This window comes from Elaeis guineensis, chromosome 8 (genome assembly GCF_000442705.2).
Source record: "Elaeis guineensis isolate ETL-2024a chromosome 8, EG11, whole genome shotgun sequence".
Lineage (NCBI taxonomy): Eukaryota > Viridiplantae > Streptophyta > Magnoliopsida > Arecales > Arecaceae > Elaeis > Elaeis guineensis.
Window position 1 is genome coordinate 15,126,682 of NC_026000.2, and position 14,860 is coordinate 15,141,541.

At 48.1% G+C, this 14,860-nt stretch overlaps 1 protein-coding gene across 1 annotated transcript; it reads right to left on the minus strand.

Moving 5' to 3' along the window:
• Positions 1–1,432: 1,432 nt before the first annotated feature.
• On the minus strand, positions 1,433–3,901 carry LOC105050233 (receptor protein kinase-like protein ZAR1). The gene is made up of 2 exons (XM_010930170.4): positions 2,447–3,901; positions 1,433–2,368 (listed from the first exon to the last, which is right to left on the minus strand). The coding sequence occupies exons 1-2, from the start codon at positions 3,759–3,761 to the stop codon at positions 1,755–1,757; spliced, it is 1,929 nt and encodes a 642-aa protein (XP_010928472.1). The 5' UTR covers positions 3,762–3,901; the 3' UTR covers positions 1,433–1,754.
• Between the last annotated feature and the right edge of the window lie 10,959 nt (positions 3,902–14,860).

Genomic DNA, 14,860 nt, shown 5'->3' on the forward strand with positions numbered 1-14,860 from the left:
TTGGTCATGTTGGATGGAAAGGAACTCAACAGCCTTTCTTAAAATAAATAAACAGAGTTCTGTGATTTCTGTTTGTAGGAAGCCTCGTAGTACTTCAACTTTTGGTCTAATTTCTGTAAGGGTAAGCAGCTGGCTGCACATTGTAAGGTTTGGCAGAGGCTAAGGAGACTCAAAAATTGTTTGGCTGGGCGATACCTCTCTCTTTTCAGCGTGGATCTCTGTTTCTGTTTGAAGATGTCCTCAACTTCCCACTCTGTTGCAACACTCAGCTTTCACATCTGCTCAGGAGAATATCAAGCTGCTGGTGGCTCTTTGTGGTCCAGCTTTGAGGCTTCGTTTTGTCTGTTACAAGCCCTACTGACGTTCTGTAACTTGGTCATAGTACACATCCTGAATGTGTGCTTTGTAAACGGCTCCTTAAACTGATGCATCATCAGTTCTTTGTAAATACTTCTTCGGAATAAAGGAATGGTGGCTGTTGCTCACAGCCTCCTATTACTTCACAGGAAAAAAAAAAAAAGGATTTCAAAGAGCTCTCTTCCTAGGATCCCACGGCAGGTCTTGGCACAACAAAAGGCAGCATTATTAGCTCCTGTTGACGATGATCAAATGTAGAGAATAATCAGGTGCCTTGGGTCGGACTGGGCTCCATAGAGCTATGGTCTCAGGGAACTATGCCTGGACCTCAAGAGACCAGCCCTTGGAGCCTAACCATTTTCGCCTGATTATTATTTGCAAGATTGTGGCCACAAACTGTTAGCCATTTGTACGCGGCGGTTGCCACCCAGACTACTCTCTCCTGAACAGGTTATTTTTATTTTTGGCCATCCCACGAGCTATGCATTTGCTCCCAAAAAAACAAAGGCTACGAAAGGAAAGATGCTGATAAAGCTCGCCCATCATGGCATTTTCTAGAGCTTGTCCTACACTTGTCTGGATTCCCTGATCTTTGAATTCGAGGGGTCCTAACTCCTAATCTGCGTCACCAGCGCCTCATTCTCCATTTTTAATTAATGGTCACCTATCAGCTTGATTCACATCGACCGTGAGACCGCTACGGGGATGTTCCCTGTCACCATATTAATTCATCCTAGTTGCTAAGGGGAAGGGTTTTTGACGACTTTATTCCGTCATTAGCAGCCTCCAGTGCCCCACAGCCTTCAACCAGCCAAAGAGAGAACAAATTTTAAACTGCTACTCCATTTCCAGTGCCCAAAGATTCAAGAGGAGATTTGCTCCTAGCGATCACAAGAAATTCAGAATACCAATTTAAAATTCCCCCCTAATACGTCATATAATTCCTCAATAGTCTAAGATGAACGTCTATAATCTCACACCTTAGAACCTTGATTCAAACTTCGTGACATGAGAAGCTGATCCAAATGAAAGGGAAACGAAGACGAACGCAAACCATCGCTATGCCGCAGCAATATGGAATAAAGGAACCGCACTGGTAATGATTGAGAACATGGTTTTCTCAGAGCAACAACACCATTACACTAGGCGAAGAATAAGAGATGCATGCATCATTACCAGCTATACTCTCTCTCCAGCAGCCCCTCCCTTTAATCATGGCTGGCCGGAGAATAATTACCCTACCCCTGAAGCTAAGAAAATCTTACAAGTAGTTTACACACACAGGTCCTACAGTTCTACAGTACCAAATCAATCAAAACCCATCCCCATCCAAACCACCACCTTCAACACCGACGGACCAACCGGCCAATCCAATTACCAACGGGACCGTCGTCCACTCAGCGCGCCGAGCCGACTCGGTCGAGGCTCTCGACCACGGCCCTCATCCTGGGCCTCATCTCCGGGTCGGGCTCGGTGCACCCGAGCGCCACGTGGAACACCGCCAGCACCTGCTTCTTGGCGTGCACCTCGTGCAGCAGCGCCGGGTCCACCACCTCCGACAGCGGCCGCTCCTCACCGAACGCCCGCCTCACCCAACCTTCCAACTCCCCCTCCCCATCACCGCAGCCCGCCGCCGGCCGCCCCGTCACCACTTCCATCACCACCACCCCGAATGCATACACGTCGCCCTTCTGGGTCGCCGCCGCCCCCGGCGCCCGTGCCTCGGGCGCAAGATATGCTGCGTGGGGCCCTCGCCCGGGCGCGGCCACGAGCTTCTTGGACCCCGAGTGGGTGAATTTCTGGGTACCCGATAGGAGACGGGCGATGCCGAAGCCGGAGATGTACGGCCGGAGCTCATCGTCGAGGAGGATCTTGGAGGACCTGATGTTCCCGTGGACAGACTTCCGGGGACCGCATTCGTGGAGGTAAGTTAACCCCCGAGCCACACCCTGCACTATCGCCAGCCTCGCCGCCCACGGCAGCGCCGGCACCGTTGGATTCGGCTGTCCACCTGCCGATTTTATAATCAGAACATGATCAGACGGCTAGCAATGAATGGAAAGAGGGTTTTGGGAGGCGGAAAGGTTACCGTGGAGGGCGGCCTGGAGGGTGCCGTTGGGGACGTAATCGTAGATTAGGAGCTTCTCGTCAGGGGCATAGTAGTAGGCGCGGAGGCTTACCACGTTGGGGTGACTCACCCGACCGATGGCCGCCGCCTCCGACTCGAACGCCCTCCGCAGGCGCCAATCGTCGCCGTCGCCGTCGCCCTCGCCGTCGGCCGCCTCGCTGAGGCGGCGCACCGCCAAGGCAGACCCCGGGCCCACCACCACCTTGTACACGATCCCACTGCGGCTCTTTCCAACCACGTAGGCGGAGGCCCGGAGGAGCTCCTCCAGCTCGAGGTCGAATCTGCCGTCCACCGCGACGTAGATCTCCTCGCTCTGCCCCTCCCGCCGGTGCTCCGTCACCGCCGTGGAGCCGCCCTTAACCTTAGTCGACGCCTTGAGCTCCCCGGCGGCGCGCTTCCGGCGGAACTGCCACTGGAGCACCAAGATCGAGAAAATGGCGGCCAGCACGGCACCGGCGAGGATCGTGACCGTCATCGCCGGTCGCAGCCGCTTCTCCGCCTCGATCGGGCGGGAAGTGGGGGAGCTCGGGTTTAAATTAGGGTTTGGCAGAGGGATGTTCGGATCTTGCTTGTTGGCGCCGTCAGAGCACGGATTCTTGAGCGGGAACCCGCAGAGGCCGGGGTTTCCAGCAAATGCGGTGGGGCCCTGGTTTACAAGCGATCCGACCTGGGGGATCTCGCCCGAGAGGTTGTTCTGCCGGAGGTCGAGGCTCACGGCGACCGGAATGGTGCCGAAAGCCGGCGGTATCTGGCCGGAGAACGAATTACAGGACAGATTGAGCACGCCGGAAAGCTGCAGCAAAGCGGCAATCTCCGGAGGGAGGGAGCCATTGAGGAGGTTGGAGGAGAGGTCAAGGTGCGAGAGGGAGCCCAAGGCGCCGATCTCGGCGGGAATCGGGCCGGAGAGGTTGTTGTTGGAGAGATCGAGGACGACGAGACTCCGGAGGGCGGTGATAGTAGTGGGGATGGGGCCGGAGAGGTGGTTGTGGGAGAGGGAGAGGGTCTGGAGGGAGGAGAGGAGGGAGAGCTCGGAGGGGAGGTAGCCTTCGAGGGAGCGGTTAGAGAGGGCGAGGGCGGTGACCCGACCGCCGCGGCAAGTGACGCCGAGCCAGCCGCAGGGGTCAGGATCAGAGTCGAGCCAGGCGTCGAGTGCGCCGGTCGGGTCGACGGAGATGGCCGACTTGAGGGCGAGGAGGGCGAGGCCGTCGGTGGTCAGCGACGCCGCCAGCGAGGGTAAGAAGAGGAGGAGAGTCACGAACGTGGAGAAGCCGACCATTTCTCCTTACTTCCCGCCTTCTCCTCTTCTTCTTGTTCACAACGCCGCCATTACCGCAACGAGGCGTTGCAGAGGGCGAGAAGAGAGAGGTGGAGGAAGGAGAGAGGTAGCGGGGTTTTGGTGAAAGTGGCGGACTCAGGGTTTATTATTTGAAATGGCAGAAATGGACGTTTGCATGTATACGGTATCTGAGGTGGATTTTGTCGGGGACTTACTTTTGGTTTTGATCAGACGGACATGAATGGATCAGGGATGATGGGGGGGAGGGTATTTCGGTAAATGAGAATAGATGGTGATTAGATGGATTTGGATTTTTTTTTTTTTTTCTCGGTAGTGGCATTGGGAGGCGAGCCAGTACCGCTGGAATTGAATCCTTTTTACGGCCTTTGTCGCCATGCTTTCACAGGGAGAGCCCGCGAAATTAAAAAAGCATCGTTTTTGAAAAATATACCTCCATGACTTGCTGGTCTCGAGTCTAACTCAAGCACACAAGTAGGCGTTCAGAGGTCGCGAATCTGGATGGCTCTTTGGTCTGGGTGACGGCCTTGGGAGCATCCACGTCATCGGTGCAGTTTAAGCAATTGGATATCCGCCATCCAGGACCATTCTAATTTCTTACGCAGGCCAATTAACTTGCTCCGTTTGGTTCACTGGTTTTTTCCTTTTTTTTATTATTTCGATCTTGCAAGGCGAGCTTTTAGTTTATAAATAATAATTATTATTAGCTGCGTTTCTTATATCATAATTGATTTAGTACTAGTAATTTAAACCGATGTACTATCTTTGGTGCCTTAGTTCTTTTCGTTTAATCGGAAGAGTGCAAACCAACTCCGTATGGAGCTAGTCTGAATTAGGCTCTTTGCATTGTGTAATTTACTCTGGTACGGTTGTATGAGCAGCTTCCTTGTTTCTTGGAAGCTAAATACATCCAAATATTTTAACAATATATACTGTTTTAAATGCTTCTGTGGAGGCCACCGCATGGTCTCCAGCTGCGCGATAAGCCTGCGGCAGGAAAGTGATCCCATATGACAGCTCTGCATTTTCCCAGAATTTAATGCACGCAACATATCATTAAAACTCTACGCAGGTGATGCACGTTGAGTGAAAAATAAGCTCCAAATTAGGAAGGCAGAGAGTCTGTAGTAGTCTCGAAAACCAATCTGTCCAATATGATCCATGGAAATCGAATGCAGAGCAGTCGATACAAAAATATATAATAAAAAAGTAGAGATAGAAGATGAATGGATCGATAAAGCCAAGACGTTTTTGATATAATAATGGAATAGATAATGCAAACTTGCAAGGATACTTAAAAAAAAGAGAAATGTCGTATTCTTGGATTATACTAAGGGGTTTGGATGTCAATTCCCATGTACGAAAATCCTTTTTTCTCATGCTAAAATACTTCGACAAATTCTATCAGGTTGTAAGGCAATGCTACACCGTCCCCACGATTCAGATATAGTTTTTGTAGCGTCGCAGATTGGCCATTGTCAGATCCAATTCACAAGGCGTAAATGGCCTACGCCACGCGCAACAAGATAAGATTGATTTTTCCAATCTCAAGTGCACCTTCAATGATTTTTCACCAGAGTTGCATTCTTGTGGAGTTGTACAACAGGTGTATACCAGGGTTGTTGCCGCTGCTGCTGCTGCTGCTTCTTCTTCTTTCTTTCTTTTTTTTTCTAAACAAACGGGCATTCGTGCTTATCTAATCCGAGAGCAGCCTAAGAAAATAGAAACAAAAATATTTTTTAGGACCTACGGCAGTCATCATCCTGACACCATTTCTACTCCTCAATGTGCTCAGCAATAAAGGATATCACCCAATCCACCGTACTATTGGCCTTCCAAAATACATACGGGCTAGACACTGTAATGTACTTGCTAGTGGCCCTCCAGATGTTGTCGAGGAACGGATGGGCCTCATGATGCTTGGTCCCCTCCTGGATCTAACTGATAATCATCAGAGAATCTCCCTCAATGATGATCCTCCACGTCTGTAACTCTCGGATCGTATAGATGACACCAGCCTATGCAGTATGAAGCTCATCACCGGGCACGGATGCCTCATAAAGCGGTGAGCCCCCAGCAGCCAGCATCCGCGAATCCAGATCCCAAATGATAAAATTTGAACTACCTCTGCCATTCTTCACGCTGCCATCAAAGTTGATTTTAATACATCCGGAGAATGAGGGCTTCTAAAAAATGAACAAAGTCCTCTGAGATACTGCAGGTGCAGCTAAGGAGTCCCAGGAACTCGAGTCGGCTAAAGTCAGAATAGTAGAGTCGAAGTGGCGATACTTCGTATCTAAGCAGCAAGCTCTCTCCAAAATGCGCCTAGCAGGCACAACCTCGGCATCAAAGACAAGGCTATTTCAGGATATCTAGATCTGATAGATAATATATACCAGCCGACAAGCTCCAGATGGCCCATCACTAGTACTCTGCCGAATGGCCTCCAGAAAAGAAGGGAGCTAAGGGCCAGTGCTCGCACCCCACGAATGGCTATCCGCTATCCTCCAGATCAAGTCTGCTCTAGGACAGTGGAGGAGGGCGTGCTTCGTGGACTCCTCCAAGCCGTAGATGGGGTAGTTGGGCGGAATATCCATATCTCTATCTTTGAGAAGAGTGCGCGTCGGAAGTCTATCCCATGCGACCTTCCAGAGAAAGAGTCTAACCTTGGGGTGAATCTCAACCCTCCAAATCCATGCTGCATCGATCCTCCTTAGTGGCATGGGTTTGTGCAAGTCAATAAGGTCCCTAATCGGCGCCGTAGATCAGCATGACTGCCCCCACACCCTCACATCATGACTCCGATAGACAAGAATCAGGAGAGCGAGAATTCTGTCAGCAAACTATTCTTCAAATAGATGGATGACCAACTGCCTCCTCCAGCACCTACCCTCATCAGTGATCAAGTTGCGGACCCACAATGGTCGTCCACGTCGGTGCTGGCAAAGGTCGGCCATCGAGAGAGTGGTAAATTGGATATCCAAGCCTTTTGGCTCACGTCGATTGAAGCACCATCACCAATCAGCCATCTAACCTGGGCCTCAACAGCAAGGACATGAGCATAAATCTCTCTCTACATGATGGAGTAGCCACGCTCACTCCGGAGCTGGGACCTTTGGCTTCAGTCATCGTACCGAGCTCTCATCACATAACTCCACAAAGAATCGGACTGCGTAAGAAACTTGGCCGTATGTCTGGAGAGCATGGCCTCCCTTCTAACCAGTAGAGACTGGATCCCGAGGCCCCCATCACGCACCAACTAGCACCCCACATCCTCGAATAGTAAATGAACATCCTTGGCCCCCTATCGAGAGCTCCACAAAAAGTTTCAAAACTACTGCTCTAGACTCCTGAGTATAAAGTATGGCAGTACTATATTCGCCAAGAGATATACTGAGATAGAGCTCAGCACCAATCTAACCAGGATAGTCCTCCCCATCATGGAAAGGATATTGGTCTGCCAGCCATCGAGACGCTCCCTGATCCTTTGCTCCATCGGCCTGCACTCAGTCCTCTGGAGCCTCCGCCCCATGATGGAAACCCCTAGATAGGTGAGGGCCCCCACTTGCTTAAGGATCCCCAATCTCTCATGGATCATCTGCTCCATCTAGACCTGAGTCCTTGGACTGAAGGTAATCGTAGATTTGTGAAGGTTCACCAACTGGCAAGATGTCCTATAATATGCTTCCATAATGGTCGCAATACACCTCATGTTTTGCAGTGAGGCCTGATCAATGAGCAGGCAGTCATCTGCAAAAAAGGTGTGACAAAGGCAACCTCCCAGGGGTAGGCCAGTAGGACTCAAGCTCCGTCTGCTGGACCATCCCTCGGAGAGAGCGAGAGAGGGCATCAGCACAGAATAAATAAGTAGGGGAAGAAAGGGCACCCTTGGCATAGGCCGTCAGTCGATTGGAAGAAGTTTGTCAGAGCACCATTGATCAGGATGGCTAAGCTTGGGGTCTCCACATAGTTCATAATCCAAGAGATCCATCTGCCACAAAAGCTGAGGTTAAGGAGTGTCCGGTGTAGGAACGACCAACTCATCTGGTCATAGACACGCTCCATATCCAGCTTGATTGCCATTAAGTTCCGATGGGTGGGTGCACACTGTAAATCATGCATAAACTCCTGAGCGAGCAAGACGTTGTCGGTAATGCAGCACCCTCCAACGAAAGCACCCTACTCTGGACTGATCAGACGAGGAATCACCGGCTTTAGACGTTCGACCAGGACCTTTGCACACACATTGTAAAGCATTGTGCACAGGCTGATCGGCCTAAAATGACTCAGAGTGGATGCATCAGGTCTCTTCAAAATAAGAGTAATTAACATCTTCTTTCAGTCCTCCGAGATGCCCCTAGAATCAAACACCACTTGCACAGCCTCAGCAACCTCCCTACCAATAATGGGCCAGTATGGTCTAAAGAAGAATGACAGAAATCCATCAGGCCCAAGGGTTTTATCCTGTTCGAGAGATCAGAGGGCCTTCCGCACCTCCCCAACAGACACCGTACGAGCCAAGGCCTCATTCTCCTAATCAGAGGTCCACTCCGTCAACTGAGACCCTAGGGGGGATCCTCACCGCCTAGGGGAGCAATCCAGCGAGAGCTGAAAAACTGAAATATCTATCCCTTGATCTCCTCACTCTCCTCCATAACTCTGTCATTCTCCTTCCTTAACTGTCTAATGCAGTTGACCACCCTACGGATCATCATCGACTGATAGAAAAATCTAGTATTTCGATCACCCTCCTTGATCCACTGAACTCTGAACCTCTACCTCCACATCATCTCCTGCTGCTTCAATAGGGAGTGGTGGGTAGACAATTTGTGCTGGAGCAACCTTAGGTCATGCTCTTAGAGAACCACCGTCTGGTCCTCTCTCATCTGCAGCTTCGAAATATTTGCCTCCATCTCCTCAATCTGCTTGAATATATTGCCAACCTCCAGTCAACTCCATCGGGCGAGCCTGCACCATGCCAACTCCAATCTCTTGGTCATCCGATATCTCGCATCACTTCGAACCGGCATCCTCCATACACCCCTGATTAAGTCCTAGGCTTTCGGGTAAAAAGTCCAGATCTTCTCAAACTTGAATGGAGCTTTGGAAAAGTGCAGGCCATCAGTCAAAATCATCAGCGGGCAGTGGTTCGAAGCAATCCTTGGGAGATGCTGCACGTGGTGCTCCGAAAAATGTTGGAGCCAGGTGGTGGAGGCCATCGCTCGATCAATCCTCTCCCAAACCTTGGCTGCTCTGAGCCGATTGTTACATCAGATGAACCTAGGCTCGACGTAGCCAAGGTCAATGAGATCAGAGTCACCAATGAAGTCCTTAAACTCTCTGGAGTCTATACTGTTTGCATTCTGCCTACCCCCCATCTTCTTATGCGGCCCAACTATATAGTTGAAATCTCCAGCAACAAGAGATGGAAGGCCCCATACAAGCAGTCTGGAGATCTCAGACCAGAGCATCGTCTGCTCTCTGTACTCGATGCTCGTATAAACATCGGAGAGAAGCTATTGGCAGGTGGTCTGTTCAGAGATAACTAAGGCCACCCGCTACTCACATCTATAGAATGCATCCATCCTGACCATGCCGCATCGCCAGAAAACCATAATCTCCCCTGAGAGGCTCCTAAACTCTACCACGTAGGAACTCTACGCTAGCGGGATCCGGCACCTGGCCTGGGCAATACTCGCCCCAGAGAGTCGGATCTCAAGTAGGACACAAATATCATGGCAATATTGCTGGATGATCCTATCGAAGGTCGTACGAAAGGAAGGCTCCCCCACCCCCCGGTAGTTCCAAATCAAGAGCTTCATTGGGCCGACTGGTGGTGGAGATGGTCATCACCTGAACTCCCCTCCAACAGAGTATCACCCTCTGCCCCTATGTCCATCGAATCCGTGGCCTCTAGAGTCCCCTCAGCCTCCTGGATGCCCCACCTCAGCATGTCTACTACCATCTCATGGTCCAGGTCTGTGCCTGCTGCCGCCTGCACTGCCTAGATGTCATGGTCAGTCATCAAATCTTCAGTCTGGATCATGGCCGATTCCCCCTCCCCCGAGGTCTTGGCCGAGAAGAGAAATACCCCATCCCCTACCTGGATAGCTGATGGGTCAATCAGATCTATTTGATAGGCTGGGGCCTTGTCCTTTTACCTATTAGGCAGAATCAGGCCCTTCTTTGGGCCAATAGAAGCCTTTCCTCTCCCACCAGCCTTCGTCAGTGCACAACTCCCTTCAGGGTCATTGGGCTGTGTGCACTTGAGCGACCTAGCATCGGTCACGCTTACCATGGGCTTGCAGCCCGCTGGCCCCGTCAAGTCCACCATGCCCGAAAATAAGCTCTCCATGCACCCGCCCCGGTCTGATGCGAGCAGGCCAAATTTATTGGCTGGCCTGGCTGCACAAATCTCCACGTCTGCACGTGTTTTGATGCCCTCCACCTCCGATCCACCTGTTGATCTAGGGGAGGATCTCCATTGTGCAATTCGGGAGGGCTTCATCCAGCCATCTCCTCCTGAGGCAGCCCGAGTTGGTCTATTCCCAGGTTGACTCAGCCTGGGATCCAAGTTGGGTTTTCGATTGAACCTGGCTCCCTTCTTTCCTGATTCAGCCCCCACCTTCGGCCCCAGCACCCACCGCCAAATGGCAACACGCCATGGCCCCATGCGGGACCCTTCCTCCAACATCCCGACCTCCCCATCTCCTGTTTGGACCACATCCTTTGGGCAAAGGGAGTGCCCCACTCCGGCATCCTCTGGGCACGTCATCGTGGGGTGGAACCGGCCGCACTGGAGACACACTCCATCGATGTTTTTCCACACGAAGTGCTGCCACGCGGGGCCATCCGATCCATCGATCAGCACATCTAGCCGCAGCAGTTGAGAGAGGTCTGCCCTCACACATGCGCGTGCAAAGCCAATCCTTCTCAGCTCCATCGTGCATGCATCCACCGCCACGAAATCACTGGCAAGGTCGAGGATGCATCGAGTCGCCGCCTCCCCCCATAACTCTACCGAAAAATACAGCAAGCATATCCATACCAGGACAAAGCTGATTTCTCTTTCCCTCGGGTAGAACTGGGATTGCCAAACCTCCACGGCCAACCACCATCCACGGTCGACCAAGCACGAGATCCCTCTTGTCGGGTTCGAAGAACAGCACTGTTAAATGGCCAAATCCCCGAACTTTCCTTTTCAGCCCTGTAAAGAGCTTGAACTCTCGCTCCACCACCTCCATTGCCACCCTCCGGCCGCTGAGGATCTTAGCCACCACCGCACATGCCCTCCACTTCTCCTCCTCAGCCTGGACGACCTCCTCCGGGAGGCTAACCACCTCCGGAAACCATCGCCGCAGCTTCTCAATTTCTCCCAGCAATGGTTTCGATGAAGCCCACATCGGGCGTCCAAGGAGCGCCCTCTTTCACCCATTTCCCTAGTGAGAGCCCCCTTGCGAGCTCTCCGAAATGTCGTCGGGGTTGCTCCCTATCTCTCCCGCAGCTCCCGTCCGCCGCCGTCCAGTCGATTGCCGACGATCACTCAAAAAGCCCCCACATCATAAATCTCAAAGCACCAACGGATCACAGCACGCAACGGTCACTTATAGGCGGTTCTGCCATGTTTTCTTCAGCGTATACCCGGTTTCACTCTTCTATGCCATTGTGTTTCACTCTCCTATGCCAGTGTTCTTAAGCTAAATACCCAGTAATGACAAAGCCCTTCTAATTAATAAACTGAAGCATGTTGGAGCAAAAGTTCAACACAAAGTCTGCTAGTTTCCTTCCTGAAGTTAACAATACAAGTGCAGTACCAAGAAATGGCTGTCTTTTTGGCTTCATGAACTGAACCTCACGGGATTGGACCCAGAAAAAAATGGCAGCAAGTATAGATGGAAGAAATGGTTGTCTTCTTTCTTTCACGAGCCGAACCGCACTGACGGACACAGAAAAAGTGGCAGGTATGTTTGTCTGTTAGCCTTGCAATCCCCCGAACAAATGGCAATAACACACACACACACACACAGTAGCATTTAATAACCAGTCCATCTAAGAACTGGCCCCGGACGTGACCATTGGATAAACTTTCAGTATTAGGCACAAATGTCCCTGTAAGTCATGGCAAATGAAATAAGCCATCTATATTCAGACAAAACAAATCATGGCAAATGAAATAAGCATCTATATTCCGACAAATTCAGAACTGGTTTCTTGAAGCATGAACGAGATAGCAACGGCTCATGCATGAAAGCAGATTAGTCCTCCCAGCTATAATTCTATGTACTTTCTTTTCGCAACACTACATCGTGTGTATATGTATATTTTTTCAGGTTGGTGGTAGTTAAATAAGAATATGGGATTCGATTCATTTGTTTCTGAAGGAAACAAAATCATTTTCCAGTCCAAAAAGTTAGAGAAGTAGAAATTTTGAAAACAAATAAATATATACTGCCCAGAATGTGAAGATGAATTATAATATTATTATAATAATCTAGGGGCTTATTTGGATAATGCCTGCCCACAGAATGTAAGACAGTATGGGAAGTTCTGTTGAAGGCCTCGGCAAAGAGAGTGAGCATGGATTCAAGTCAGAAGAGATCCAGGATAAAGAAAAGCCCAAAGAAAGGGCACAGGGAAGCTATAATATATGATTTCAAAGAGCTTACAGTGGATGTACCCATCAAGGTATGAAGATTCGGGCAATCTACCATTACGATCGATATAGATCTGTTGACATGGTAAAAATATTCTAAATAGAAACAATGAATCATGACCTTGCAGATAAAAACAGTGGACCAATATTAGAGCAGGCTAGCTGGTTGAAACACTTTAACTACTTCCATTTTATTTACATGATGCTTATGTTACATTCGATACTTACTACATTTTTTTCATATTGTGGGAATGTAATCATGGATAAGAGTGGCAATATTGATAATGGTCATTAGAGATCCATGTTTGTAATGGCCCTGCTGAACCTTGATGATAACCTTCATGACTAAGCCATGGATATATTGAACATTTCCATGCGCTAGACAATCCATATACCATGTCTAATATGCTACATGCAATATTTTTATTGGAAAAAAAGGAAGGCCAATCAACAAATGCCACCTGATCTATATGATAGCATAGTGAACTATGAGAAGGGAGGTTGTCATACTCATGACAGGAAAATATTATGTTGCATCAAGAGAGCATTGTTTCGAAAGGATATGCCTTCATGTCATTTTTAAAATCTTGTGTAACGGAAAATTTCTTGATACTTTTGGCTGGTAAAATGATATCATGAGCAATATATTGGGCGGCCAGTGCATTGTTCAAGTGATAGGTAAAGTTCTCCATGTGATGGGTTAAGTTCTTAGTCATTTGCATTCAAATAAAGACAATGCATAAAGGCATTGTCCGTATGGTATAAAAATAGGTCTTAACCATGCTTTTTGCAACCGAGCACCATTTCTATCATCTCAGCAAAAAGCTACTGTTAACTAAATGGCAGCCAAACAATATTTTAACTAGCCTTGTGGTACCACCCCTGTTTAGCTATTCAGGAACCAAACAAAGCCTTGGCAAGGAAGTTTGATGTTCGATGTTTGTAATATTGATTATTGAGAACTTTGGGCATGAATACTTTTGGTTCCTAGGACAGCTTGCCAAGCGCATTCTGTTGCTTGCTTTTCTGGAGCTAAAATTGCATATAGTGTAATAAAATTGTTGGAGAAAATTAAGTGGTGTTCTATATAGAGGTTAAACAACTTGCAATTTGACCATGCTAAGAGGTGCTAATGAATTAATTAATATTGTGTAGACACATAAAGATTGAGCCATCAACTTGATAATTAGGTTGGAAATTTAAACTCAAAGCCAATCCATTTATCAAATGAATAACTCAACAGGACAATACCAAGATCACTTGCTTAAAACAAAAGTGTTAAGCCTCTTCATTCTCATCCATATTGGGGTGATACCTCCCCTCTACTTCCCCCACTAGCTGGATCGCACCAATTCCTTGTGCTCCTCTTCACTTTGAGTATTACTTTTTCCTTGTTGGCTCCTTTTGTCTTTCAAGATGGTCTCTTCCCTTTCACTAGTAACTTTCACAGCAGTGGACCACATCCTTTTGTATCCCCCATCATAGCTAAGATGCCGCATGATTCAACCACACGCCCAGATTTCATCTTCTAGAGGAATTTTGAGTTTAGACATGGCAAATGCTCAAGCCATTCGATTCAAATTAGACTTGGATAATAGATGATATATGTCAGACATTTATTAAGAAACATACAGGTCAGATCTTCAAGACATTTGCCTACCAGGTATGGTGGAACACTTCATATTCTAGTACACAAGCAATTTGCTCTGCAGCATTAAAAATGTAAAATAAATCAACATACTGTACATGGAAATCCTTTGTATGGCCAAAAAACTCTAAATCTTGATGTTTCCTTACAGGTGCCAGGATTTAGTCTATATATAATAAAACTAACTAATATCTATACGGACATCCAAACGTCGGAAATATATATCTTCTAGCGAGATTATAAGGACTTGTATTATGAAAGTCTAAGAAAAATCTTTGGTTGAGACTTGGGAGAGATGCTGAAAGGAGAGGGACTTTTAAACTAAAATGTCGTAGGTAATCATGAAAAAAAAAACAGGGATTACTTCATGATATGATATAGTATTATACATAATTTTTTTTTTTGATAGAAATATTATACATAAAAATTGTCAGAGAATGAGAGCCCACAAAATTGTGCCAAATCTTGGTTATGTTATCTCCCTTGCCAATGTACGCAGCTACAAGCATATATTTTGATTGTATTTTTTATGGAAAAAAAATGGTTGGTCTTTTTTTATAATGCGAACTGCTATATTATATCTTACATCATTTTTAAAATACAATATTAGGATTATAGTTTATGTGGTGAATAAAAAAATAATTTTTTATAATTAACGCTGCGAAAGAAGAACGATCTTCTTTGATGTGAAAGGCACAATCCGTAACCAACGCGTGCTCTCCTTCCCAACATAAAGACATATGCAGTGCACATCAATCAATATGAAACCAACATGAAAAC